This window comes from Coregonus clupeaformis, unplaced genomic scaffold, assembly GCF_020615455.1.
Source record: "Coregonus clupeaformis isolate EN_2021a unplaced genomic scaffold, ASM2061545v1 scaf0271, whole genome shotgun sequence".
Lineage (NCBI taxonomy): Eukaryota > Metazoa > Chordata > Actinopteri > Salmoniformes > Salmonidae > Coregonus > Coregonus clupeaformis.
Window position 1 is genome coordinate 39439 of NW_025533726.1, and position 27570 is coordinate 67008.

Consider the following 27570-nt stretch of genomic DNA (forward strand, 5'->3'; position numbering starts at 1 on the left):
CATCTTTTTAAGTGGGAGAACTTGCACAATTGGTGGCTGACTAAATACTTTTTTTCCCCACTGTATACACACACAGCTGAACAAAAATATAAATGCAACATGCAACAATTTTACTGAGTTAAAGTTCATATAAGGAAATCAGTCAATTGAAATATATTCATTAGGCCCTAATCTATGGAATTCACATGACTGGGAATACAGATATGCATCTGTTGGTCACAAAAAGTAGGGGCATGGATCATAAAAATCAATCAGTATCTGGTGTGACCACCATTTGCATCATGCAACGCGACACATCTCCTTCGCATAGAGCTGATCAGGCTGTTGATTGTGGCCTGTGGAATGTTGTCCCACTCCTCTTCAATGGCTGTGTGAAGTTGCTGGAAGACGCTGTCGTAAACGTCGATCCTGAGCATCCCAAACATGCTCAATGGCTGACATGTCTGGTGAGTATGCAGGTCATGGAAGAACTGGGTCATTTTCAGCTTTCAGGAATTATGTACAGATCCATGCTGAAACATGAGGTAATGGAGGCGGATGAATGGCACGACAACATTTTAGAGTGACCTTTTATTGTCCCCAGCACAAGGTGCAACTGTGTAATGATCATGCTATTTAATCAGCTTCTTGATATGCCACAGGTGGATGGGTTAACTTGGCGAAGGAGAAATGCTTACTAACAGAGATGTAAACAAATTTGTGCACAACATTTAATATAAATACATTTTTTCTGCGTATTGAAAACTTCTGGGATCGTTTATTACAGCTCATGAAACATGGGACCAACACTTTACATGTTGCGTTTATATTTATGTTCAGTGTATATACACTACCAGTCAAAAGTTTGGACACACCTACTCATTCAAGGGTTTTTCTTTATTTTTACTATTTTTTACATTGTAGAATAATAGTGAAGACATCAAAACTATGAAATAACACATATGGAATCATTCAGTAAACAAAAAGGTGTTAAACAAATCAAAATATATTTTATATTCTTCAAATAGTCACCCTTTTTCTTGATGACAGTTTTGCACACTCTTGGCATTCTCTCAACCAGCTTCATGAAGTAGTCACCTGGAATGCATTTCAATTAACAGGTGTGCCTTCTTAAAAGTTAATTTGTGGAATTTATTTCCTTCTTAATGTGTTTGAGCCAATCAGTTGTGTTGTGACAAAGTAGGGGGGGTATACATAAGATAGCCCTATTTGGTAAAAGACCAAGTCCATATTATGGCAAGAACAGCTCAAAGAGGCAAAGAGAAATGACAGTCCATCATTACTCATGAAGGTCAGTCAATACGGAACATTTCAAGAACTTTTAAAGTTTCTTCAAGTGCAGTCGCAAAAACCATCAAGCGCTATGATGAAATTGGCTCTCATGAGGACCGCCACAGGAATGAAAGACCCAGAGTTACCTCTGCTGCAGAGAATAAGTTCATTAGAGTTACCAGCCTCAGAAATTGCAGCCCAAATAAATGCTTCACAGAGTTCAAGTCACAGACACATCTCAACATCAACTGTTCAGAGGGGACTGTGTGAAACAGGCCTTCATGGTCGAATTGCTGCAAAGAAACCACTACTAAAGGACACCAATAAGTTGAAGAGACCTGCTTGGGCCAAGAAACACGAGCAATGGACATTAGACCGGTGGAAATTTGTCCTTTGGTCTGGAGTCCAAATTTTAGATTTTTGGTTCCAACCGCCGTGTCTTTGTGAGACGCGGTGTGGATGAACGGATGATCTCTGCATGTGTAGTTCCCACCGTAAAGCATGGAGGAGGTGGTGTTATGGTGTGGGGGTGCTTTGCTGGTGACACTGTCTGTGATTTATTTAGAATTCAAGGCACACTTAACCAGCATGGTTACCACAGCATTCTGCAGTGATACGCCATCCCATCTGGTTTGGGCTTAGTGGGACTATCATTTGTTTTTCAACAGGACAATGACCCAACACACCTCCTGTGTAAGAGCTATTTTACCAAGAAGGAGAGTGATGGAGTGCTGCATCAGATGACCTGGCCTCCACAATCCCCCGACCTCAACCCAATTGAGATGGTTTGGGATGAGTCGGACGGCAGAGTGAAGGAAAAACAGCCAACAAGTGCTCAGCATATGTGGGAACTCCTTCAAGATGGTTGGAAAAGCATTCCAGGTGAAGCTGGTTGAGAGAATGCCAAGAGTGTACAAAGCTGTCATCAAGGCAAACAGTGGCTATTTGAAGAATCTCAAATATAAAATATATTTTGATTTGTTTAACACTTTTTTGATTCCATATGTGTTATTTCATAGTTTTGATGTCTTCACTATTATTCTACAATATAGACAATAGTAAAAATAAAGAAAAACCCTTGAATGAGTAGGTGTGTCCAAACTTTTGACTGGTACTGTATATATATTTATACTCCGGACTCCGACAGTGATTACCCTAATATTGATATATTTCTTAATTCCATTATTTTACTTTTAAATGTGTGTGTATTGTTAGATATTACTACACTGTTGGATCAAGGAACACAGGCATTTCGCTACACCCACAATAACATCTGGTAAATATGTGTACGCTCCCATGTAGCTCACTTGGTAGAGCATGGCGCTTGCCAGGGTTGTGGGTTCGATTCCCACGGGGGGCCAGTATAAAAAATGTATGCACTCACTAACTGTCAGTCGCTCTGGATAAGAGTGTCTACTAAAATGTAAATGTAATAATATTTGATTTAGATTTTCGATGTGCATTTATCGACCCCCCTATGTTGTGCTGTTATTTATTTTTCTTTGCGATGACACTTGAGAGCAAGCATTGAAGTGCATTTCATACAACAAACTGACCTTGAAGTTGAAGGGAAGAACATTATTGTACTCACAAACTGGGAGTTGTCAACGGGCATAGCAGAGATGGTCTTGTAGTTGTCCATGAGAGCAGTGTCAAACTCCTGCAGACCTCCGTTGGTGTGGACCACCTTGTCTTTGACAAAGATGCTGGCGGCACGCAGCATGAAGGACACAAATAGGTGCATGTGGATGTAGTTCCTAGTGCAGTGGAGGCGTCTGCATGGCAGGCAGACAGGGGTAAAACACTCAGGACTCAACAATCTATTCAATCAATGAAATGTATTTTATTAAACCCTTTTACATCAGCAGTTGTCAAAAAGTGCTTTACCCGGCCTAAACCCCAAAGAGCAAGCTAAGCATTAGCAAAAGCACAGTGGCTAAGAAAAACTCTCTAGAAGGAAGAAACATAGGTAGAAACCTAGAGAGAAATTCTATGCATCTATATTTTTGTTTTGGCATTCAAACCTAGTTTATCGTGTTGAGAGGAATTTGGAAATGTACTGTTAATACATATATATTATAAAACCTAACTGCATTGAGTAACCTGAATTGAATAAAATAACCTGAATTTAGTAAAATACACTCAATTCCACGTTTTTTAAAATCAAAATGGTTCACCGCAATCAGTTTCCTCAGACCATTTGAGTTTGTTTTACAGTGTACTGTGTTTTTTTTATAGCATCTGTGATGAAATACTGAGGGAAGATGATTGAGAGTAATACTTTCTTCTCTAATTGCATTCATGACATTGACAACTCATAATGAAAATCATTGATATGTTGGATTCACATATCCAACTCAACCAAAAATCTAAGTTTAAGAATAGGACTAAATCTAGTCTAATTAAACTTTAAATGCACATTAAATAAAGTTTAATTTGATTTAGTCCTATTCTTTAACTTGTACAAAGCGTGTTTTGCTCTGTTATTAGGGAATTATGGTAGTCCTATTCTTTAACTTTGATTTTTGGTTGAGTTGGAGATATCAATTATTAATTTGTAGACAAACTGGGAATAAGGCCAGACTAAGTCAGTGGCACAAAAGATACATCTCATTAAATGTTGATATTTGGTTGTGTTGACAACCAAACACAATTCAGTTTTGCAATACAGTAAATAGCCTGTTAACTTTTCAACAAGTTAACAAATTATATGTTGGATTCTAAACCAAAAATAAAGGTTAAAGAATAGGATTATGCCAGTGGCTCAGATGAAACTATCCAAGCATTAGATATCCTTTAAAATGTTGATATTTGGCTGCGTTGTCAACCAAACAAAATTCAATAATAATTTTGTAATACAACAAATAGCCTAAAGTTAAGGTTATCTTACAAACTAATGTAACAGTGTTTATTCAACCTTAAAATGAGTAACACGTCCATGGCCAAATTTTGAGGTTAGCCTACTGTAACTATAAATATCTTCTTATGTAATCAAAGAAAGCGTGCATGTTCAAGATAGCATGCAAAGGTCGCAGGTCTGTGGAGATCTTTACAATTGCTATAATAATCTGTGCAGAATCTTGAACAGCATTGATCACTTGCAATATGTACTTTTCATGTAATCTCATATGCAATCCAGGTCATTTGGATGTGCTATTAGATGAAGCATAGTGATAACACATTAACTTATTGTATAAATACAAAATATATGACATTGTATTCCCATTTGTTGTGCTTTTAAATGGTTGAAAGCGCAGTGATAACACATTTAGATGACAACTAAACCAAAATTCTAACATTGTTTTTCCATTGGAATTTGGTTGTGCTTTTAGATGGTTGAAAGCATAGTGATAACATTGGGAATTCAACAAACCTCTGGCAGTTTTTTTGAGTGGGTGAATAAAGATTGAAATCTCATTGATCAACGTCTCAACCAAATATTACCCACATTTCCACGTTGAAATGACATGGTGTTCCCAGTGGGTCTTCAGGTAATGCATTTTTTTTTCATCTTGGTGATGGCATATCCCAGAGAATTTGGAGATGAGTCAAGAGGATTGGCCAGGATATTTATTTTTACTTAGCATTTATTGTGAGGCTGTTTTTGGAAAATGGTGATGAACAGATGAGGCCCAGTGCTGTATGACATCAGTGGCATTTACACAGGTGGATGGAGCAGCAAAAATGTTTCATTGAAGTGAACCCTGATACTAGGGAACATGTCTGTTCTGCAATGGTCTATGCGTCTCCTGAAATTACTTATGGCTATACATCTGCGCCCCAATAATGTCCTTTCTCCCAAAGTCTGCACTTGTTCACTTCCTTTCATAGACTGAAAGGAAATGACTGGTATAAGAAAAAACAAATATTTGTGAGGAGGAGTACACAAGTGCACACTTCAGGAGAAAGGACCAAATGTTGGGACACAAGGCTGTCTTACCTGAAGTAGCCTATGATGACAATGGCCCCTAGAAGAGAGATGAAGGACAGCGCATATCCAATGGTGTACATGACGTACAGCCGGTCAAAGAAGTCCTGCTTGAGAGAAATGGATATCTTACAGGCCTGTTACACTGTTCACGCAGGCTGTTACAGTGAGGGAAAAAAGTATTTGATCCCCTGCTGATTTTGTACATTTGCCCACTGACAAAGACATGATCAGTCTATAATTTTAATGGTAGGTTTATTTGAACAGTGAGAGACAGAATAACAACAAAAAAATCCAGAAAAACGCATGTCAAAAATGTTATAAATTGATTTGCATTTTAATGAGGGAAATAAGTATTTGACCCCTCTGCAAAACATGACTTAGTACTTGGTTGCAAAACCCTTGTTGGCAATCACAGAGTTCAGACGTTTCTTGTAGTTGTCCACCAGGTTTGCACACATCTCAGGAGGGATTTTGTCCCACTCCTCTTTGCAGATCTTCTCCAAGTCATTAAGGTTTCGAGCCTGACGTTTGGCAACTCGAACCTTCAGCTCCCTCCACAGATTTTCTATGGGATAAAGGTCTGGAGACTGGCTAGGCCACTCCAGGACCTTAATGTGCTTCTTCTTGAGCCACTTCTTTGTTGCCTTGGCCGTGTCTTTTGGGTCATTGTCATGCTGGAATACCTATCCACGACCCATTTTCAATGTCCTGGCTGAGGGAAGGAGGTTCTCACCCAAGATTTGACGGTACATGGCCCCGTCCATCGTCCCTTTGATGCGGTGAAGTTGTCCTGTCCCCTTAGCAGAAAAACACCCCCAAAGCATAATGTTTCCACCTCAATGTTTGACGGTGGGGATGTTGTTCTTGGGGTCATTGGCAGCATTCCTCCTCCTCCAAACACGGCGAGTTGAGTTGATGCCAAAGAGCTCGATTTTGGTCTCATCTGACCACAACACTTTCACCCAGTTCTCCTTTGAATCATTCAGATGTTCATTGGAAAACTTCAGACGGGCATGTATATGTGCTTTCTTGAGCAAGGGGACCTTGCGGGCGCTGCAGGATTTCAGTCCTTCACGGCGTAGTGTGTTACCAATTGTTTTCTTGGTGACTATGGTCCCAGCTGCCTTGAGACCATTGACAAGATCCTCCCGTGTAGTTCTGGGCTGATTCCTCACCGTTCTCATGATCATTGCAACTCCACGAGGTGAGATCATGCATGGAGCCCCAGGCCGAGGGAGATTGACAGTTATTTTGTGTTTCTTCCATTTGCGAATAATCGCACCAACTGTTGTCACCTTCTCACCAAGCTGCTTGGCGATGGTCTTGTAGCCCATTCCAGCCTTGTGTAGGTCTACAATCTTGTCCCTGACATCCTTGGAGAGCTCTTTGGTCTTGGCCATGGTGGAGAGTTTGGAATCTGATTGATTGATTGCTTCTGTGGACAGGTGTCTTTTATACAGGTAACAAACTGAGATTAGGAGCACTCCCTTTAAGAGTGTGCTCCTAATCACAGCTCGTTACCTGTATAAAAGACACCTGGGAGCCAGAAATCTTTTTGATTGAGAGGGGGTCAAATACTTATTTCCCTCATTAAAATGCAAATCAATTTATAACATTTTTGACATGCGTCTTTCTGGATTTTTTTGTTGTTATTCTGTCTCTCACTGTTCAAATAAATGTACCATTAAAATTATAGACTGATAATTTCTTTGTCGGTGGGCAAACGTACAAAATCAGCAGGGGATCAAATACTTCTTTCCCTCACTGTAGGCGTCTAGCATAGAAGCTAAAAACCTACTGTTTTCCCGACCCCCCAGTGTAGCTCCGCTTTTAGCGTGAGTCAGAGCAACTCAATAATTGTCATGAGTCAAGTCTGCAACCACAACAATGTTAATTGGAATCTTTGGTGTGACTGAAGTGGTGATTGGGATTACCTTTTCCTCCTCTTGACCAGGTAAAAGGAATCTTAAGCAGTCAGAATAATTGGACCACGTTCGGTTCAACCACTCCACAGAAACCCAGGAACCGTTGACATCACATTTCCTGTATGCATGGCCTGGACATACACACAGGCACAGACACAGACACAGGCACACAGACACACACACACCAGACACATACACCAGACATACACGGTCTGGTCATTTACATTGCAACATACAGGTAACTGCCAAAACAAAGGAAACACCAACATAAAGCGTCTTAATAGGGCGTTGGGCCACCACGAGCCAGAACAGCTTCAATGCAACTTAGAATGGATTCTACAAGTGTCTGTACCTCTATTGGAGGGATGCGACACCATTCTCCAACAAGAAATTCTATCATATGGTGTTTTGTTGGTGGTGGAAAACACTGTCTCAGGCGCCGCGCCAGAATCTCCCATAAGTGTTCAATTGGGCTGAGATCTGGTGAGTGAGACGGCCATGGGATATGGTTTACATCGTTTTCATGCTCATCAAACCATTCAATATGTCAAATCCATTACGTGTACATTGCTTGGGATGCTGGTCCATGTTGACTCCAATGCTTCTCACAATTGTGTCAAGTTGGCTGGATGTCCTTTGAGTGGTGGACTATTTTTGACACAAACGGGAAACTGTTGAGCGTGAAAAACCCAGCAGCGTTGCAGTTCTTGACACAAACCAGTGCACCTGGCACCTACTACCATACCCCGTTCAAACGCACTTACATTTTTTGTCTTGCCCGTTCACCCTCTGAATGGCACACATACACAATCCAGGTCTCAATTGTCTCAAGGCTTAAAAATATTTCTTTAACCTGTCTCCTCCCCTTCATCTACACTGATTGAAGCGGATTTAACAAGTTACATCAATAAGAGATCATAGCTTTCAATTGGATTCATCTGGTCATGTCATAGAAAGAGTAGGTGTTCTTAATGTGTTGTACAGTCGTGGTCAAAAGTTTTGAGAATGACACAAATACTCATTTTCACAAAGTCTGCTGCCTCAGTTTTGATGATGGCAATTTGCATATTTTGGAGGATGGCCTTGTGTCAAGAAGGGCAGCAAAGAAGCCACTTCTCTCCAGGAAAAACATCAGGGACAGACTGATATTCTGCAAAAGGTACAGGGATTGGACTGCTGAGGACTGGGGTAAAGTCATTTTCTCTGATGAATCCCCTTTCCGATTGTTTGGGGCATCCGGAAAACACCTTGTCCGGAGAAGACAAGGTGAGCGCTACCATCAGTCCTGTGTCATGCCAACAGTAAAGCATCCTGAGACCATTCATGTGTGAGGTTGCTTCTCAGCCAAGGGAGTGGGCTCACTCACAATTTTGCCTAAGAACACAGCCATGAATAAAGAATGGTACCAACACATCCTCTGAGAGCAACTTCTCCCAACCATCCAAGAACAGTTTGGTGACGACCAATGCCTTTTCCAGCATGATGGAGCACCTTGCCATAAGGCAAAAGTGATAACTAAGTGGCTCGGGGAACAAAACATCAACATTTTGGGTCCATGGCCAGGAAACTCCCCAGACCTTAATCCCATTGAGAACTTGTGGTCGATCCTCAACAGGCGGGTGGACAAACAAAAACCCACAAATTCTGACAAACTCCAAGCATTGATTATGCAAGAATGGGCTGCCATCAGTCAGGATGTGACCCAGAAGTTAATTGACAGCATGCCAGGGCGGATTGCAGAGGTCTTGAAAAAGAAGGGTCAACACTGCAAATATTGACTCTTTGCATAAACTTAATGTAATTGTCAATAAAAGCCTTTGACACTTACGGAATGCTTGTAATTATACTTCAGTATACCATAGTAACATCTGACAAAAATATCTCATAACACTGAAGCAGCGAACTTTGTGAAGACCAATACTTGTGTCATTCTCAAAACTTTTGACCACGACTGTATACTCAGTGTATATTCTTCAAGAATCAATGAGTAAACTAGAGATCCTGGTTTGAATCCAGGCTCTGTCGTAGCTGGCCGCGACCGGGAGACCCATGGGGCGGCGCACAATTGGCCCAGTGTCGTCCAGGGTAGGGGAGAGAATGGCCGGCAGAGATGTAGCTCAGTTGGTAGAGCATGGCGTTTGCAACGCCAGGGTTGTGGGTTCGTTTCCCACGGGGGCCAGTATGAAAAATAAATAATGTATGCACTCACTAACTGTAAGTCGCTCTGGATAAGAGCGTCTGCTAAATGACTAAAATGTATATATAATTAATTTCAAAAATGGATATAGCAACTAAATATTCTAGCTTTAAGGTAAAGTGTAAATGAAAATTTGTTTTGGGGTTTTATACCTTTCTAAAAAAAATGGTTGCAAACTTTGCACCTGGTGCAAACGCTTAGTAAATCTGACCCCATGAATATAGCAAGTGTGTTGCCTATCTATACCCCAATACCTTGATGGTTGAAGTCGTAGATGTAGCTGGGGCAGGGGACCTTGGTTAGCGCTGCGGGGGATCCCTGAGGCCAACAGATCAGACCGTCCCAGCCAGGGGGACAAAGGTCATCTGGACACATAGTGGGAAAGGGGAGTAAGGTAATATTAGTGGTGGGCACCAATATTGATAATTCAATATGATATAGATTTAGCTTGATATCGATAAGAGCAAGGCATATCGTGATATTGGTTTATTTGCATTTGATATCGATATATGGAAGGCATATGATGGGTTCTGACTTATAAACTTGAAATATCCTTAATCATGTCACTGAGGGAGCGAGGGAAACGCAGAATGTTTACCTTCTGTCAGAACGTGTTATTGTTAGACATCAGGTATCCTATGGAAAGGAAAGGCCACAGTCTGGTACAAGTCAACAGGACAGCTGCGAGTTGGGGAGGAGTGAGGAATTTGGGCCGAGGCCAGGTCAGATGAAGTGAGAAAGAACAGGCATCACTAAAGTCCTGTCTAGCAACAGATATGTATTGGCTGTCCAGATGTGTATGGAGGAGACTCAGCATAGCAGGAAGGTTTAAATACCAGTACTTGTGTGAATATGTCTTTGTCTGATGCAGCTGTGTGACCCAGTGGGTGAATAAACTTGGTTTGAGTTTTCCTAGTTGTCCTTTAGTTTTTACTCTGTTTATTTAGAACCTAACACATATTATGATATTGGTTTATCCTTCCTGTTAACTTACACTATTATGTAAAAACAGTTCCTGCATGCACAAACCCCTCTCACAGACCTTCTCACAGGCTCTCAACTTAGTGACTTAATTGCCTGCTGATGGGCGAATTTGTGGTGAATGGATTTATTTAAACTGTAAGTTTAGGCTCCCAGAACATTCACATCTGGTCCAATGGGCAATCAACAAGCACTTGTCTGGACTTCACAGAGCCGTGGAAGTGAACAGAAAAGTATGAACACATGATTTTATAAAACCAATATACAGTGGGGAGAACAAGTATTTGATACACTGCCGATTTTTCAGTTTTTCCTACTTACAAAGCATGTAGAGGTCTGTAATTTTTATCATAGGTACACTTCAACTGTGAGAGACGGAATCTAAAACAAAAATCCAGAAAATCACATTGTATGATTTTTAAGTAATACATTTGCATTTTATTGCATGACATAAGTATTTGATCACCTACCAACCAGTAAGAATTCCGGCTCTCACATATCTGTTAGTTTTTGTTTAAGAAGCCCTCCTGTTCTCCACTCATTACCTGTATTAACTGCACCTGTTTGAACTCGTTACCTGTATAAAAGACACCTGTCCACACACTCAATCAAACAGACTCCAACCTCTCCACAATGGCCAAGACCAGAGAGCTGTGTAAGGACATCAGGGATAGAATTGTAGACCTGCACAAGGCTGGGATGGGCTACAGGACAATAGGCAAGCAGCTTGGTGAGAAGGCAACAACTGTTGGCGCAATTATTAGAAAATGGAAGAAGTTCAAGATGACGGTCAATCACCCTCGGTCTGGGGCTCCATGCAAGATCTCACCTCGTGGGGCATCAATGATCATGAGGAAGGTGAGGGATCAGCCCAGAACTACACGGCAGGACCTGGTCAATGACCTGAAGAGAGCTGGGACCACAGTCTCAAAGAAAACCATTAGTAACACACTACGCCGTCATGGATTAAAATCCTGCAGCGCACACAAGGTCCCCCTGCTCAAGCCAGCGCATGTCCAGGCCCGTCTGAAGTTTGCCGGTGACCATTTGGATGATCCAGAGGAGGAATGGGAGAAGGTCATGTGGTCTGATGAGACAAAAATAGAGCTTTTTGGTGTAAACTCCACTCGCCGTGTTTGGAGGAAGAAGAAGGATGAGTACAACCCCAAGAACACCATCCCAACCGTGAAGCATGGAGGTGGAAACATCATTCTTTGGGGATGCCTTTCTGCAAAGGGGACAGGACGACTGCACCGTATTGAGGGGAGGATGGATGGGGCCATGTATCGCGAGATCTTGGCCAACAACCTCCTACCCTCAGTAAGAGCATTGAAGATAGGTCGTGGCTGGGTCTTCCAGCATGACAACGACCCGAAACACACAGCCAGGGCAACTAAGGAGTGGCTCCGTAAGAAGCATCTCAAGGTCCTGGAGTGGCCTAGCCAGTCTCCAGACCTGAACCCAATAGAAAATCTTTGGAGGGAGCTGAAAGTCCGTATTGCCCAGCGACAGCCCCAAAACCTGAAGGATCTGGAGAAGGTCTGTATGGAGGAGTGGGCCAAAATCCCTGCTGCAGTGTGTGCAAACCTGGTCAAGACCTACAGGAAACTTATGAAATCTGTAATTGCAAACAAAGGTTTCTGTACCAAATATTAAGTTCTGCTTTTCTGATGTTTCAAATACTTATGTCATGCAATAAAATGCAAATTAATTACTTAAAAATCATACAATGTGATTTTCTGGATTTTTGTTTTAGATTCCGTCTCTCACAGTTGAAGTGTACCTATGATAAAAATTATAGACCTCTACATGCTTTGTAAGTAGGAAAACCTGCAAAATCGGCAGTGTATCAAATACTTGTTCTCCCCACTGTATATCGATATCATATAGAAAAACATTCAACTGATATATTAGTATGGATTTTCCATATTAGTGCCCATCACTAGATAATATACTAAGGTAATAGGCCAAATATGTAACATTTACTGACATATTGCCATTATACGTCAAATCTTCACAATTACAAACGTCAATATGTGTGATGTACATATTTTTCGCTTTTACATTCATTTTTTAAATTTTTTTATTTCACCTTTATTTAACCAGGTAAGCCAGTTGAGAACAAGTTCTCATTTACAACTGCGACCTGGCCAAGATAAAGCAAAGCAGTGCGATAAAAACAACACAGAGTTACATATGGGGTAAAAAACATAAAGTCAAAAATACAACAGAAAATATATATACAGTGTGTGCAAATGTAGCAAGTTATGGAGGTAAGGCAATAAATAGGCTATAGTGCAAAATAATTACAATAGTATTAACACTGGAATGATAGATGTGCAAGAGATTATGTGCAAATAGAGATACTGGGGTGCAAAAGAGCAAAATAAATAACAATATAGGGATGAGGTAGTTGGGTGGGCTAATTTCAGATGGGCTGTGTACAGGTGCAGTGATCGGTAAGGTGCTCTGACAACTGATGCTTAAAGTTAGTGAGGGAGATAAGAGTCTCCAGCTTCAGAGATTTTTGCAATTCGTTCCAGTCATTGGCAAATAGGCCCTTTTCACGATGACGTCATCTAACTTCCGCCTTTCCGCGTAGCAGGTTAACTTCACTTCCGTTCGCCCGTAACCTGAGACTTCTCTTCTGAGGTACGTTTAAGTTAAATTAGTAAAGTTAAGAGTAATAATGTTTACGTATATGCAATGGTTTGTAACTTGCTAACGTTATTGTTAATTCATAATTGTTCACTGCCTTAGTTACTTAAAAGTGGGCTAACGTTAGCTAACAACAACTTAGTACCAGATACCGATAACGTTAAAAGGTAGCGTTACATTGCTGCCTGGCTGTAATGTAACAAGTTTACTTAGCTAGCTATCTAACCCTTTGTTAGGCAGTTAGTTTATTCATGAATGTATAGTAACTCACCTATTCAAATACTGTTGTGCATGATAGCTAGATAAATATTGATTCCTGGTCAAAGCTGAATGTTAATTTAGCTGTTTCTTTTCTCCCGGTGTCTGTATCGCAACAGTATCCCATCCAACACCGAAGCATGGCACAATCTTCGAGAAGATGCTATTGCAGTGTACCATTTTGTTCAAACAACAAACAGAAATTCCCGTATCTTCCCGTAAAAATCTCCTCAGCTCAGCAGGGAGGACACTCTTAAGACCCAGGCCATCGCCCGGCTGAGGATTTTAGTCGAGAGGGCCATACGGAGGGTGAAGGAGTACCATATCTGGGATGGGCTTGTTCCTCTTTCCACAGTGGGTTCAGTGAATCAGCTGTGGGCCATCTGCTGCCTCATGTCGAACTATCAGGGACCTCTTGACATTAAAGGAGACAAACCAGTCTGATGTTTTTGTCAACTGGAAGTTGTATATTTCCTGAGTAAGCTAGATGGGCTGTAAATAGAAGTACTTTTATATTACTGTATTGTATGTACAAAAAAATGTAAATATGAATTAACTTTGTTGGTAATTTAATTGATCTAATGTTATACTGTATGTTTTTGTTAAGGGTAATAACTTTTTCATAGCTATTAATGAACCTAATGTGATATATTGTAAAAATATCCAACTATTAACCATGTTATGTGCTTATGTGTCATGGCACTGATGGAACTATTAAATATATGTTTGCAAGCAACTGCTTCCAATCCTTTTTGATTTTGGTAAGAGCATTTACAACATCGCAATCCTTTTCAAAATTTGTATTTCAATACATAGATATACAGTATATAACACAATTAAGTTCATTTGCAGTTAAAGAAAAACATGTCGACATTTACATCACAATCCTTTTCAAAATGTGTGTTTCAGTACATAGGAGATATACAGTATATGACAAGTTAATTTGCAGTTAAAGAAAAAAAATGTCAAAGGTTCACCTTCCACATTTACCTTAACACTATTTACACATAAAATTCTGCCTTATGTTTTATAACTTAAGAAGACATCCATGTAGATGTTATAATAGAAATGATCAAGCTTCTGTCGCATTGAGTGGATAATCTCCTCATCCCTAAAGATTCTCTCAACTGTGAAGTCAGTGCGGGTATCTGTAATGAAGTCACACCACTGAAGTCCGCTTAAGGCGAGTTGGCCTTGAACCTGATAGTAGTATTTGTGGCTCTTCTTAAGGCAGGCCTGGCCTTTAACTGTGATCAGGTGTTTAACTTGGGTAACATTTTCAACATCGCAACTCTTAACCTCAGCAAGACCAAATGGTGGTGCTTCTGTTGGGCAGAAGACTTTAGCATCCGGGCTGGCTGCAAGGTGAGGTGAATCAGGGTGGATGATGACCCCGCATTGTTTCAGAGAGACATCACAAAAATCAGAATATTGCCTCAGTATCTCAGGTTCCAGATCCAACCCTCTTCTCATAGCAGCTGTCTGAGGAGTTCCTCTCAGAATGCGGGTTGCCAAAGCCTTGGCAGACAACTCCCCCACGAACATGGCATATTTCACGGAATCTGCTGGCTGTCAGTCGGGGTTTGCGTACCTGGCTCCACAGCTGGCATTCTGACTGCATTCTTGTTTCTGCTTCAATAGCAGCAGACATCTCCTCTGACACAATCAGGCTGTCCAAATGACATTGTTGTATGTAGTTGGGCTCAAAATCAATGGGAAATTTAAAGTTGTAACCTTCAATAGGCAACTGAGGAAACTCACTGGCACCAGGGTGTTTAATAATATCTCTACTTAATTCTAGAGGGCACTGGTAAGAAAGCACAGACCCAAATGGCACAGGGCCAAATTTAGAGTCCACCAAATTAAGGCCCTCAAGCCCGTGCAGCAATTTGCAAATCCCTGGTTGTGGACGGATGTCTTTCAGTTTCTCAGCACTGGCCATGACGTGAGGATCCGGAATAGGCCCTGGCATGAAAGTGAGATATGTCAAGTTTAGATTTCATTAAATGCCACCTTATCTTTTTCACTAAAATAGACAACCACACTCATCCAGTCTCGTACATGCTTCTAATACAAATAAAAAAATATCCACTGAAAGTCTATATAAAAAGTAACAAATAATAATCACTTTTATGTTTGTATTATTTTAGAAATGCACTAAAGTCTTTGTGCTCTAGTACAGGCGGGGCTCATTCAGACTCACCATCATAGGCTCGGTACAGTGTGCACTTCACACCAGCTCTGACACTTGTTTTTTTCTTAGCCGCTGGTTTACACACCGCCATATCATTGGTGGCCTCTGGTACAATTCCCTGTGATATAATAATGATGAACAATACATTGTCAAAAGTCAATACAAACTGCAAAGTTCTGCATCAGTGTAACAAATAATGTCTGACCTGTGTCCTAGGCCGGTGCCAGGTCTGCAGTGCGCTGGTGCATGACAGAGGCAATGGCACTGTCTTAAAGCCCATGGTAACATAGTGAGCACTTTGAAAAAGAAGTGCTACTATGTGATTACGTAGTGCTTTCCCAGCAGAGCAGGAACATGACATGTGATTGAGTACCACAGGAACCTCTGCAGAGTCTAGTGTAACCTGTTCATAGAGACATAACAATTAGTGCTGTACTTACAAAACATTTTTTCTGCGTTTCATTATAAACTACTGTACACAATTTTCAAAACCCAATTTCTTTTTTTAATTAAGAAAAATTGGCTGTTCTGAAACCTTTGACAAGTAGTGCCAACACTTATCGAAAATTTGAACATTTTGAGTTATCACAGAATCTTTCCCAGTCTTTATTGCCGTCAACAACCCACATCGGTTTGTTAGAATTTCGTTGTGTATTAAGTTTAATGATACAAAATCAGAGCTCAGACTGAGAAACAAACTGATCCACAGTGGAACATTGTGGAATCATTCTTATTAAATCTGCAACCGCAGCAAAACACAACAAAAAGAAAACTTATCTATCTTAACCTATCTTATCATAATGTTAGAGAACTGTTTATCTGAGAAACCTGAAGCCGATGAGCCTCCTCATTTTTCTTCATGGACCTGTAACATCGCCCTCTCACTGTCACCTCACCGTTAACTACACTTGAGACTGTTTCAATACAGTGATTGGGAGAAAGGGCGCAGCATTAGCCATTAATACATTACTGACTCTTATCTTACGGTCGATACAAACAGCAGTAATATTAAAAAGAGGCTGCAAAACAGAAACTCGTCAGCTCATAACCTTCGCTAGCATAGGGCTAATTTAAGCTAAATAAAGATAAACACGTACCTTCATAATCAAACAGGTAACCTTCAACGAAGAACTTGTAGCCTTTATCAAGCTTCGATCTTGAAGTAAGGGACCACTTGTCAGCAAGTCGTTCTACGTCGTTAAGTCGTATTGGTGGCAGATGTGAAAGGGACTGGGTGAACTCCATAATGATGTGCTACTAGCTAAGCGTTCCTAAGCGACACCGGATGTAAACATAACCTGCATCGCGGCAGAACGGAAGTTGTCTGACGTCACGTGAAAAGGGCCTATTGGCAGCAGAGAACTGGAAGGAATGGCGGCCAAAGGAGGTGTTGGCTTTGGGAATGACCAGTGAGATATACCCGCTGGAGCGCAGACTACGGGTGGGTGCTGCTATGGTGACCAATGAGCTAAGATAAGGCGGGGATTTGCCTAGCAGTGATTTATAGATGGCCTGGAGCCAGTGGGTTTGACGACGAACATGTAGTGAGGACCAGCCAACAAGAGCGTACAGGTCACAGTGGTGGGTAGCGTATGGGGCTTTGGAGACAAAACGGATGGCACTGTGATAGACTACATCCAATTTGCTGAGTAGAGTGTTGGAGGCTATTTTGTAAATGACATCGCCGAAGTCAAGGATCGGTAGGATAGTCAGTTTTACGAGGGCATGTTTGGCAGCATGAGTGAAGGAGGCTTTGTTGCGAAATAGGAAGCCGATTCTAGATTTAACTTTGGATTGGAGATTCTTTATGTGAGTCTGGAAGGAGAGTTTACAGTCTAACCAGACACCTAGGTATTTGTAGTTGTCCACATACTCTAGGTCAGACCCGTCAAGAGTGGTGATTCTAGTCGGGTGGGCGGGTGCCAGCAGTGTTCGATTGAAAAGCATGCATTTAGTTTTACTAGTGTTTAAGAGCAGTTGGAGGCTACTGCAGGAGTGTTGTATGGCATTGAAGCTCGTTTGGAGCTCCATTCATAAGTGACATATTATTTGGGCATTGTGTTGGAGGGTATCGTCATCAAGGGAATGGAGGCTCCCAGGCCAAATACCACGGCCACTCCTTCAGATAAATCTGAACTTAAAAGAAATCATTGCTATTGAACTCAAGGCATTATTATTGAAAGGTTTCATTGACTTGTTACTTTTGTGCCTGTCCATGGTAAGTGCTGGTGATCCTGCGGACACTGGACATTGATCCACTCAATTTCAGAAAGGGCAAATATCCAGCAGTGTGTACTGAGTCCACATCAATGTCATCAACAAATTCAAGAAGGATCAAAATACTACAACACGGCTCCATGGAGAAAAACTATTTATTCCACTATGTCTGTTTAAACCTCCGCTCCCTTGATTAAACACATTTCTAATATTCATCTATATTCCACGATGACAGTGTGAGATGGAAAGACAAAGCCTATGAGTCACTCATTAGCGACAAGTGCAAGAACATTGATCATAGTCATTACAGCTATATATACACTATCTGTCCACCAGATGAGTAGGCTAGTGGGAGAGCACTATGAGTAATAGGTTGTCTTATTTTGTCAGTTAGCCCTCCTCATGGTTCAGTGAAACAAGTGACTAGCACTACCTTTAGTGCCATTTGGGACGCGGCCTGAGACTGAGTAATAAAGACCTAAGAGGGAGAGAAAATAAGAAGTAAAAATATTTAAATAAAATCTATTTTATGACTGCAATCCAGGTCAAAAGAGAAGTGGATATACGTATGTTTCAGTGTCTCAGCTGCAGTACCCTTCCTATTCGTATGTTGTCATACTTCATTATCTCAGAGCCAAATTGGATCAGATTATAGCTGGGTTGAGTCACATCATCATTTGAGACATCAAAGCATGTTGTATAGATTTGAACTGACAGACAGGAAATGTGCCATATTGGGGTTTGGGACCCACTTGCCAGGCCAATACATGTGCAGGCAGCGTGAAATACCTTAAAGTGGAATTGACAGTGTTTTAACTACTTTGAAGATATGAAACAAACAGAAAATCATAATATCAGTAAAAAATATCAAATTCCCAGTTTATGCTTCAAAACCAACTTGACTCAAAATTCAATGACGTAAAGAAAGGCATTGTTGGCAGAATAAATGGATGCGGTTCAATGCATGATTAATATCATTTACCAATATATTTCTTGGTAGTCCCAAAAATATTGCTATCAGCTTTTAAATCACAGATGGCCTGGTACATTGTTTGCTGCCTCCACCCATTCGGGATGCACTGTTTCAGTTTCAATGAACAAAAACGGACGACTGTAACTAAGGCTGGTAATGTCAATACAAGCAAACTAGCAAGGACAATGTTCACAAGTCAGTTATAACGTGGCTAATAGACTAGCGCACGTGTCAAGCAAGGCCCGCGGACCGAATAGGACACACAAGTGAGTATAAATTAGTCAACAGTTGAGACATCTACTTTATGAAATTATAGCCTGATGCGCTCGAATTGGTGAATTCAACTTCAATTGTGCTGCTTTCATGTGTCCCGTTTACAGTGCGCAGCGGAGAGAAAGTACAGACAGACACATGCAACAGTCCTAGCTAGGCTACTAAAATGTTGGAGCCTGTCTTCGGTTTTTAAAGCTTGACAATGAATAACCAAAAAACTCAACCTGCAACAAAACACCATGCAAAGGAGAAAGATGTTGGCCTATTACAGCAACATTTGAGAACTATCCTAGGCTGGCTTCTCAACTACAATACATTTTGAGTGCACCATACAGCAATGCTACATTCAACCGCACCAGTGATTGATGCAGTGCAAAAAAATTAAAAACAAGTTTCACGTTTAAATGTTACAACAACCTATACAGTGGGGAAAAAAAGTATTTAGTCAGCCACCAATTGTGCAAGTTCTCCCACTTAAAAAGATGAGAGAGGCATGTAATTTTCATAATTGGTACACGTCAACTATGACAGACAAATTGAGAAAAATAAATCCAGAAAATCACATTGTAGGATTTTTTAAGAATTTATTTGCAAATTATGGTGGAAAATAAGTATTTGGTCACCTACAAACAAGCACGATCTCTGGCTCTCACAGACCTGTAACTTCTTCTTTAAGAGGCTCCTCTGTCCTCCACTCGTTACCTGTATTAATGGCACCTGTTTGAACTTGTTATCAGTATAAAAGACACCTGTCCACAACCTCAAACAGTCACACTCCAAACTCCACTATGGCCAAGACCAAAGAGCTGTCAAAGGACACCAGAAACAAAATTGTAGACCTGCACCAGGCTGGGAAGACTGAATCTGCAATAGGTAAGCAGCTTGGTTTGAAGAAATCAACTGTGGGAGCAATTATTAGGAAATGGATTACATACAAGACCACTGATAATCTCCCTCGATCTGGGGCTCCACGCAAGATCTCACCCCGTGGGGTCAAAATGATCACAAGAACAGTGAGCAAAAATCCCAGAACCACACGGGGGGACCTAGTGAATGACCTGCAGAGAGCTGGGACCAAAGTAACAAAGCCTACCATCAGTAACACACTACGCCGCCAGGGACTCAAATCCTGCAGTGCCAGACGTGTCCCCCTGCTTAAGCCAGTACATGTCCAGGCCCGTCTGAAGTTTGCTAGAGTGCATTTGGATGATCCAGAAGAGGATTGGGAGAATGTCATATGGTCAGATGAAACCAAAATAGAACTTTTTGGTAAAAACTCAACTCGTCGTGTTTGGAGGACAAAGAATGCTGAGTTGCATCCAAAGAACACCATACCTACTGTGAAGCATGGGGATGGAAACACCATGCTTTGGGGCTGTTTTTCTGCAAAGGGACCAGGACGACTGATCCGTGTAAAGGAATGAATGAATGGGGCCATGTATCGTGAGATTTTGAGTGAAAACCTCCTTCCATCAGCAAGAGCATTGAAGATAAAACGTGGCTGGGTCTTTCAGCATGACAATGATCCCAAACACACCGCCCGGGCAACGAAGGAGTGGCTTCGTAAGAAGCATTTCAAGGTCCTGGAGTGGCCTAGCCAGTCTCCAGATCTCAACCCCATAGAAAATCTTTGGAGGGAGTTGAAAGTCTGTGTTGCCTAGCAACAGCCCCAAAACATCACTGCTCTAGAGGAGATATGCATGGAGGAATGGGCCAAAATACCAGCAACAGTGTGTGAAAACCTTGTGAAGACTTACAGAAAACGTTTGACCTGTGTCATTGCCAACAAAGGGTATATAACAAAGTAGAGAAACTTTTGTTATTGACCAAATACTTATTTTCCACCATAATTTGCAAATAAATGTATTAAAAATCCTACAATGTGATTTTCTGGATTCTTTTTTCTCATTTTGTCTGTCATAGTTGACGTGTACCTATGATGAAAATTACAGGCCTCTCTCATCTTTTTAAGTGGGAGAACTTGCACAATTGGTGGCTGACTAAATACTTTTTTGTATGCTCAATTAGCAGGTTTAAAGTTAACACCGATCTTGTTAACACCACAGGAGTGGTAATATGATGGCTAATAATGGTTGCAACTGAGGTCAGGTATGTGGGTGATCTTAGCCCGTATTGATGGTTTAACGAGAGATCACCTGGCAGTAATACGGTGGCCAATAATGGTTAAAATTGGGCCATTGCCTTTAAAGGGACAATCTAGGAATCAAACAACAACAAAGCTATATAATTGCTATATATCATCAATTTAAAGGCCCAAATGGATGAACCAATCCCAGATTGCCCCATCATTTAAAATTGAAAAGGGAACACAATCTTATAGGGGAACAGAATTAAGACAATACATGATCATTTAGATCTGGGTTAAATTATCTGGAAAAACCAAATACCAAATACAATAGACAAATACACCACTAGTTGAGGGGAAGTGGGATTATAAAATGTTTTACATTTATATTTATTTCACTCTTATGAAAGGCAGCATATCATTTAGCCAATAAGTGGTTTCAGTGATGTCATTTCGGTAACACTTTATTTTAAGGGTCATAATAAATAATTTATACAGCATTTATAAAAATGGTGTGTTCACCATTTATTAATCATTACTCACATTTACAAACCATTTACTAATGATTAGTAAAGTCCTTTTGCAGTCCCTAATCTAAAGTGAAGACAATTTATACTTCATAAATACCTTATAAATATTTTGAGAGACCAGTGTAATTTCCCACAAAATGATGCATGCCATTGGTAAACATTCCAGCAGTACCTGGTAAAAGAATAAGCACGCAACACAGGATGTTTAAGGAAATACATTATATATGCAAAAGTATGTGGACACCCCTTCAAATGAGTGGATTCGGCTATTTCAGCCACACCCATTGCTGACAGGTGTATAAAATTGAGCACACAGCCATGCAATCTCCATAGTTAAACATTGGCAGTAGAATGGCCTTACTGAAGAACTCAGTGACTTTCAACGAGTCAGTTCGTCAAATTTCTGCCCTGCTAGAGCTGCCCGGGTCAACTGTAAGTGCTGTTATTGTGAAGTGGAAACGTCTAAGAGCAACAACGGCTCAGCCGCGAAGTGGTAGGCCACACAAGCTCACAGAACGGGAGCTTGTGTGTCCTCGGTTGCAACACTCACTACCGAGATCCAAACTGCCTCTGGAAGCAACGTCAGCACAAGATCTGTTTGTGCAGCCGCACACAAGCCTAAGATCACCATGCACAATGCCAAGCGTCAGCTTGAGTGGTGTGAAGCTCACCGCCATTGGACTCTGGAGCAATTGAAACGCGTTCTCTGGAGTGATGAACCACACTTCACCATCTGGCAGTCCGACAGACAAATCTGGCTTTGGCGGATGCCAGGAGAACACTACCTGCCCGAATGCATAGTGACAACTGTAAAGTTTGGCGGAGGAGGAATAATGGTCTGGGGCTGTTTTTCATGGTTCGGGCTAGGCCCCTTAGTTCCAGTGGAGGGAAATCTTAACGCTACAGCATACAATGACATTCTAGACGATTCTGTGCTTCCAACTTTGTGGCAAACAGTTGGGGAAGGCCCTTTCCTGTTTCTGCATGACAATGCCACCGTGCACAAAGTGAGGTCCATACAGCAATGGTTTGTCGAGATCGGTGTGGAAGAACTTGGCTGGTCTGCACAGAGCCCTGACCTCAACCCTAATCGCCCAACATCAGTGCCCAACCTCACTAATGCTTTTGTGGCTGAATGGAAGCAAGTCCACATACTCTTGGTCATGTTGTGTATATATATACGTGTGAATAACTAGCTTACTAACATTTACAAATGTGGGAATAATGATTAATAAATGCCTTATAAATGTTTTATAATGGACACTTAAAATAAAGTGTTACCGTCATTTCTGCATCTCTCAGAGGATATAGCAAACTGTATTTTCATGTTGCCTCCAAAGTGAAACCGTAAGACTTAAGTCATGACTAAAATTGGATGGGTATCAGAAGCTGGTCTGTTTTTTAAGTAGCCAGGATTTACTATATTTAAACAGTAACCAAACAATAAATACACTCTAATTAGCCATTATACTCCAATATCTGTTTACGCTCTGATATTTCTATTCTCCCACCTGGTTTTAATGGCTGGTAGATTCTGGATCAAACACACAAAGACTTTTGTTGTTATCTAGCTTTCACACTGCTACAGAATGTGGGCGGACACATGGAGGATAATAATATGGAGAGCAGCAGCCAGAAAGAGAAACAACCGCAAGGTTGGGGCTGGTAAATTGGCACAGATTCAAATGAATGGAATAAATCCGCATTTCAACAGCCACAGATTCCATGGCTAGGAAGACACACAGCATAATATCTGTGATCTTAAGTCGTCTTCCTCTAATCAAACTGCAGTGGTAGTCCAAGCAAATAAAGGCTTTTCAAGAAGTTCCTCCCTCCGTTCTTCAAGAGTGCCTATATGGGAAAACTGAAATGAATTTTTCTAAATGTTTTCGTTTACTAAGTGGTGGCCATCATCCCAGTTATTTTCCCCCTCCCCAAGACCACTTCTGTAGTTGTAGTTTTCATCCATGCTGTATTGAAAGTTGTCTCAAGTGGGGGGGGGGGTCTCTCAAAACCCAACCCCTTGTCCAATACGCGGGAGGCGAGTTATGGGATTTGGTCTCTCCAGACAGGTGAAGTATGGTGGGTGGCTCTGCCACCCAGGCCACTACGGTTACCATAAAGGCCTGTCTGGATCCACCTGGAAACACGCTGGCCAATGGGGCTCTGGTAAATCTAGGTAGACCAATCATCTACTTAGTGGGTACCGATTACAGAAACACAAACAAAAACGTTTGTAAATTACCTATGCTGCCCAAAGAGCAAAAGGATTTATGTAAGTCAGTGTTTGCCCACCTGCAGGGTTGTGTGTGGAGATGTTCTGATGGCACTCGACTTTGACATCATACAGTAAGTACATCTGCTCCTGTGCTGTGAGTCCGACCTCTGGATGAACCTACAGAGTAAATTGCAGCATTCATTCAAAAAGTTGCCCCTAGATGCTGATCTTGGGGCAGTTTTGCATTTCCCCCACTAATGGTTAAGGTTAGGATTGGGGAGGGGAAGCTGATCCTAGATCTGTACCTAGGGGAATCTTCACCCCGGAGATAATTTGGATCTCAAACATGACGAGCAGAAATGGTAACGTGGCTTTGATATAAACTTTGATCAAATCTGTCATAATTACAATGACATATACTGTAACATAACACAAAAATAAAACATAAGTCATATACATTTGGCACACAGTAAGCAATCGCCACACACACACATGCTGATGCACTGTGCTCATACTTCCGCCTCATTTAAATGCATTCAAGGAGAAAGTGGATGTTGAGTACCAGTCAACAATTAATATGAAAACACTGACTATTGAGTATAGAAGTGGGCATGGCTGAATAACAGATAGCAGAATACATTTCCACATGAAATAACACCAAAGGAAGAAACATAATATGGGGGGGAAATAACTGGGATGATGGCCACCACTTAGTTAATGAAAACATTTAGAAAAATGAATCTTAGCTTTCCCATTATTTACAGAATAAGTATTTTAAAAGATAGACAGAGATGAAAGGGTATAGGAGTAGAGGAATAGAGAATTGTGGATTCAAGAAAAAAGCAACCAAATTCATTATGCAAGAAATTTGCAATAGCCTGCCTAAACATAGGCTAATACTGTTTTACTAGTTGAATGGTACATTTCTAACATCCCTTCTCATTGAACCAAACATTGCCCTCTCCCCATACCTATACCCTAATATACACTGAGTGTACAAAACATTAGGAACATTTACTGTAATTTAGCAGATGCTCTTATCCAGAGCGACTTACAGGAGCAATTAGGGTTAACACCTTCCTAATATTGAGTTGCACCCCATTTTGCCCCCAGAACAGCCTCAATTCGTCGGGGCATGGACTCTACAAGGTGTCAAAAGCGTTCCACTGGGATGATGGCCCATGTTGACTCCAATGCTTCCCACAATTGTGTCAAGTTGGCTGGATGTCCTTTTGGTGTTGGACCATTTTTGATACACACGGGAAACTGTTGAGCGTGAAAAATCCAACAGCCTTGCAGTTCTTGACACACTCAAACCGGCACCTACTACCATACCCCGTTCAAAGGCACTTCAATATTTTGTCTTGCCCATTCACCCTCTGAATGGCACACATACACAATCAATGTCTCAATTGTGTCTTCAAAATCCTTAATTAACCTGTCTCCTCTACTTAATCTACAATGATTGACATCAATAACGGATCATAGCTTTCACCTGGATTCACCTGGTCAGTCTGTCGTGGAAAGAGCAGGTGTTCCTAATGTTTTGTACACTCAGTGTATATAATCTAGCATCATGTTGCTGGTAGCCTATGTAAAATGGTAATGCAAATTCCGTATGTGTATGGTTTATTATTTACGCAGATGTAGGCTCCTGTAACAAAACAGGGGTAAACCCTATGGATTAATTCCTCCACAAAAAATACATAAACAATATTACTCTATCGGCTAGCCTACTTACCTGTGCGTAAACGTGTAGGTAAAATACATTCCAGCATAAAAAAACCTTCACAAAGTTACTCAGAAGTATCGTACTCATTTTGAAGATCAATGGTGGACAGCGTCGCATATAGAGGGTTCGATAAACTCCAAAATCAGCTGTGTTTCTGAAGCACGTAGTAGTTCAGGTGGTGTCAAGCTCGTGCTACAGTCCGACTGTATGTGGTTCTCCTTCCTGTAGCCTAGCCTACTCTGTGTGTATTTCCATCCAACGCTCTTTAAGTCTGTTGAAAGAGGATGTCTGGAGAAAGGGCGCAGAAATAGCGTAGCCTTAGTCAGAGTTTTGATGTCATCCGTCTGAAATAAGGATGTACCATAAACTTGTTCAAAAAGTTTACTCATCACTTGTGTACCTTAAAGTAGATAGGCTATATGACTGGCCTTTCAGGCTTCTTGTGTCCTGTTGTAGTTTTTCTCTGAAACACACAATTTTAGTAGGCTAAATTTGCTTTACAGAGACAATTTGGGCCTGTTTGCTTGTCTAGGGGCCACGAGCGTTAAATGCCATTTAAAAAAACACACACAAAAAGAACACGAATACTCATTACGGTCTAAAAGTCGCAAGAAAATTCCAACCAGAATTATCCATAGCCTAGACGTGTAAAATCGAGTTTGCTCCTGACACCTGACAACCCAAATAACTATTCATCTCTACTGTACCTAGCTAGCCTACCTATAACTGCATTTCGCGGCTGCACGTGAGTAATGGTGCTATCTATCCGTGGTGCTGAAATTTTGCCATGTGGGAAAGGATGTCGGCAGCGGTCTGCACGATTCAGTGTGTGTGTGCGTGTGTTAGCTCATGAGTGTCTTAAAAACGAATTTACACAAATTAAAAATTAATGCATTTTGAGAAATTCATGAGTGTCTTAAAAACGAAATTACACAAATAAAAAATGAATACATTTTGAGAAAAATATTGTTTGCAAAAAATTATGTTCATGTTGAATCTTGGTCAGACTCAGAGTTTGTCCGATTTTGTCCGATTTTCTATGTGAACAGGTTACAGCGTTCAGAAATCTTAAAGCTAAAGTCTGTGATTGGTAGTACATCATTTTTAAACTTTTAAATTAATGATAAAGCCATTGATTCTTGACGAATATAACTTAGAAATGCCTCATGAGCTTAGATCAACTGTTTTACCCCATCAGAACCCAAATTATAAGCTTGTTCTGCTCAATTTTTGGAAATAATGTATTAAACACTGTATAGCTTCAAAACATGGTTTAAACTATCATTTTGATCTCATGGATGGTCAGTCCTTGCATCCCTATCTCTGTCGAGGTCATTTCCATGTAAAAGGACCCATGAGCACCCTAGACCTTACCCAACACCCTAGACCCACTACAATTCACTGATCGCCCCAACAGATCCACGGACGACGCAATCGCCATTGCACTGCACTGCACACTGCCCTATCCCAGCTGGACAAGAGAAATACCTATGTAAGAATGCTGTTCATTGACTACAGCTCAGTCTTCAACACCATAGTGCCCTCCGAGCTCATCACTAAGCTCAGGGCCCTGGGTCTGAACCTCTCCCTGTGCAACTGGGTCCTGGACTTCCTGATGGGCCGACCCCAAGTTGTAAAGGTAGACAACAACACATCCGCCACGCTGATCCTCAACACGGGGGCCCCACAGTGTTGCGTGCTCAGCCCCCTCCTGTACTCCCTGTTCCCCCATGAATGCGTGACCACGCACGTCTCCAACTCAGTTCGCTGACGACACAACAGTGGTATCCTGATTACCAACAACGATGAGACAGCCTACAGGGAGGAGGTGAAAGGCCAAGCGGAGTGGTGCCAGGAAAATAACCTCTCCCTCAACCAACAAAACGAAGGAGCTGATTGTGGACTACAGGAGACAGCAGAGGGAGCACGCCCCCATCCATATCGACGGGTAACAGTGGAAAGGGTCAAAAGCTTAAAGTTCCTTGGCATGCACATCACTGACAACCTGAAATGGTCCCTTCACACAGACAGCGGGGTGAAGAAGGTGCAACAGTGCCACTTCAACCTCAGGAGGCTGAAGAAATTGAGAGCATCCTGTCGGGCTGTATCCATATCACTGCCTGGT

General features: G+C 41.3%; 1 protein-coding gene across 1 annotated transcript in view; it reads right to left on the reverse strand.

Annotated features, from left to right (window-relative positions):
* The window catches only part of LOC121554186 (parathyroid hormone 2 receptor-like), a 58447-nt gene extending 32302 nt beyond the window's left edge, over positions 1 to 26145 (reverse strand). Inside the window, exons 1-7 of the mRNA XM_045214512.1 lie at positions 25846 to 26145; positions 25455 to 25733; positions 23791 to 23890; positions 9580 to 9690; positions 7138 to 7259; positions 5213 to 5307; positions 2864 to 3047 (exon numbers count right to left, since the gene is read on the reverse strand). Coding sequence (XP_045070447.1) covers positions 2864 to 3047; positions 5213 to 5307; positions 7138 to 7259; positions 9580 to 9690; positions 23791 to 23890; positions 25455 to 25562 — 720 coding nt within the window. The 5' untranslated portion in view covers positions 25563 to 25733; positions 25846 to 26145. The remainder of the gene's footprint in view (positions 1 to 2863; positions 3048 to 5212; positions 5308 to 7137; positions 7260 to 9579; positions 9691 to 23790; positions 23891 to 25454; positions 25734 to 25845) is intronic.
* Between the last annotated feature and the right edge of the window lie 1425 nt (positions 26146 to 27570).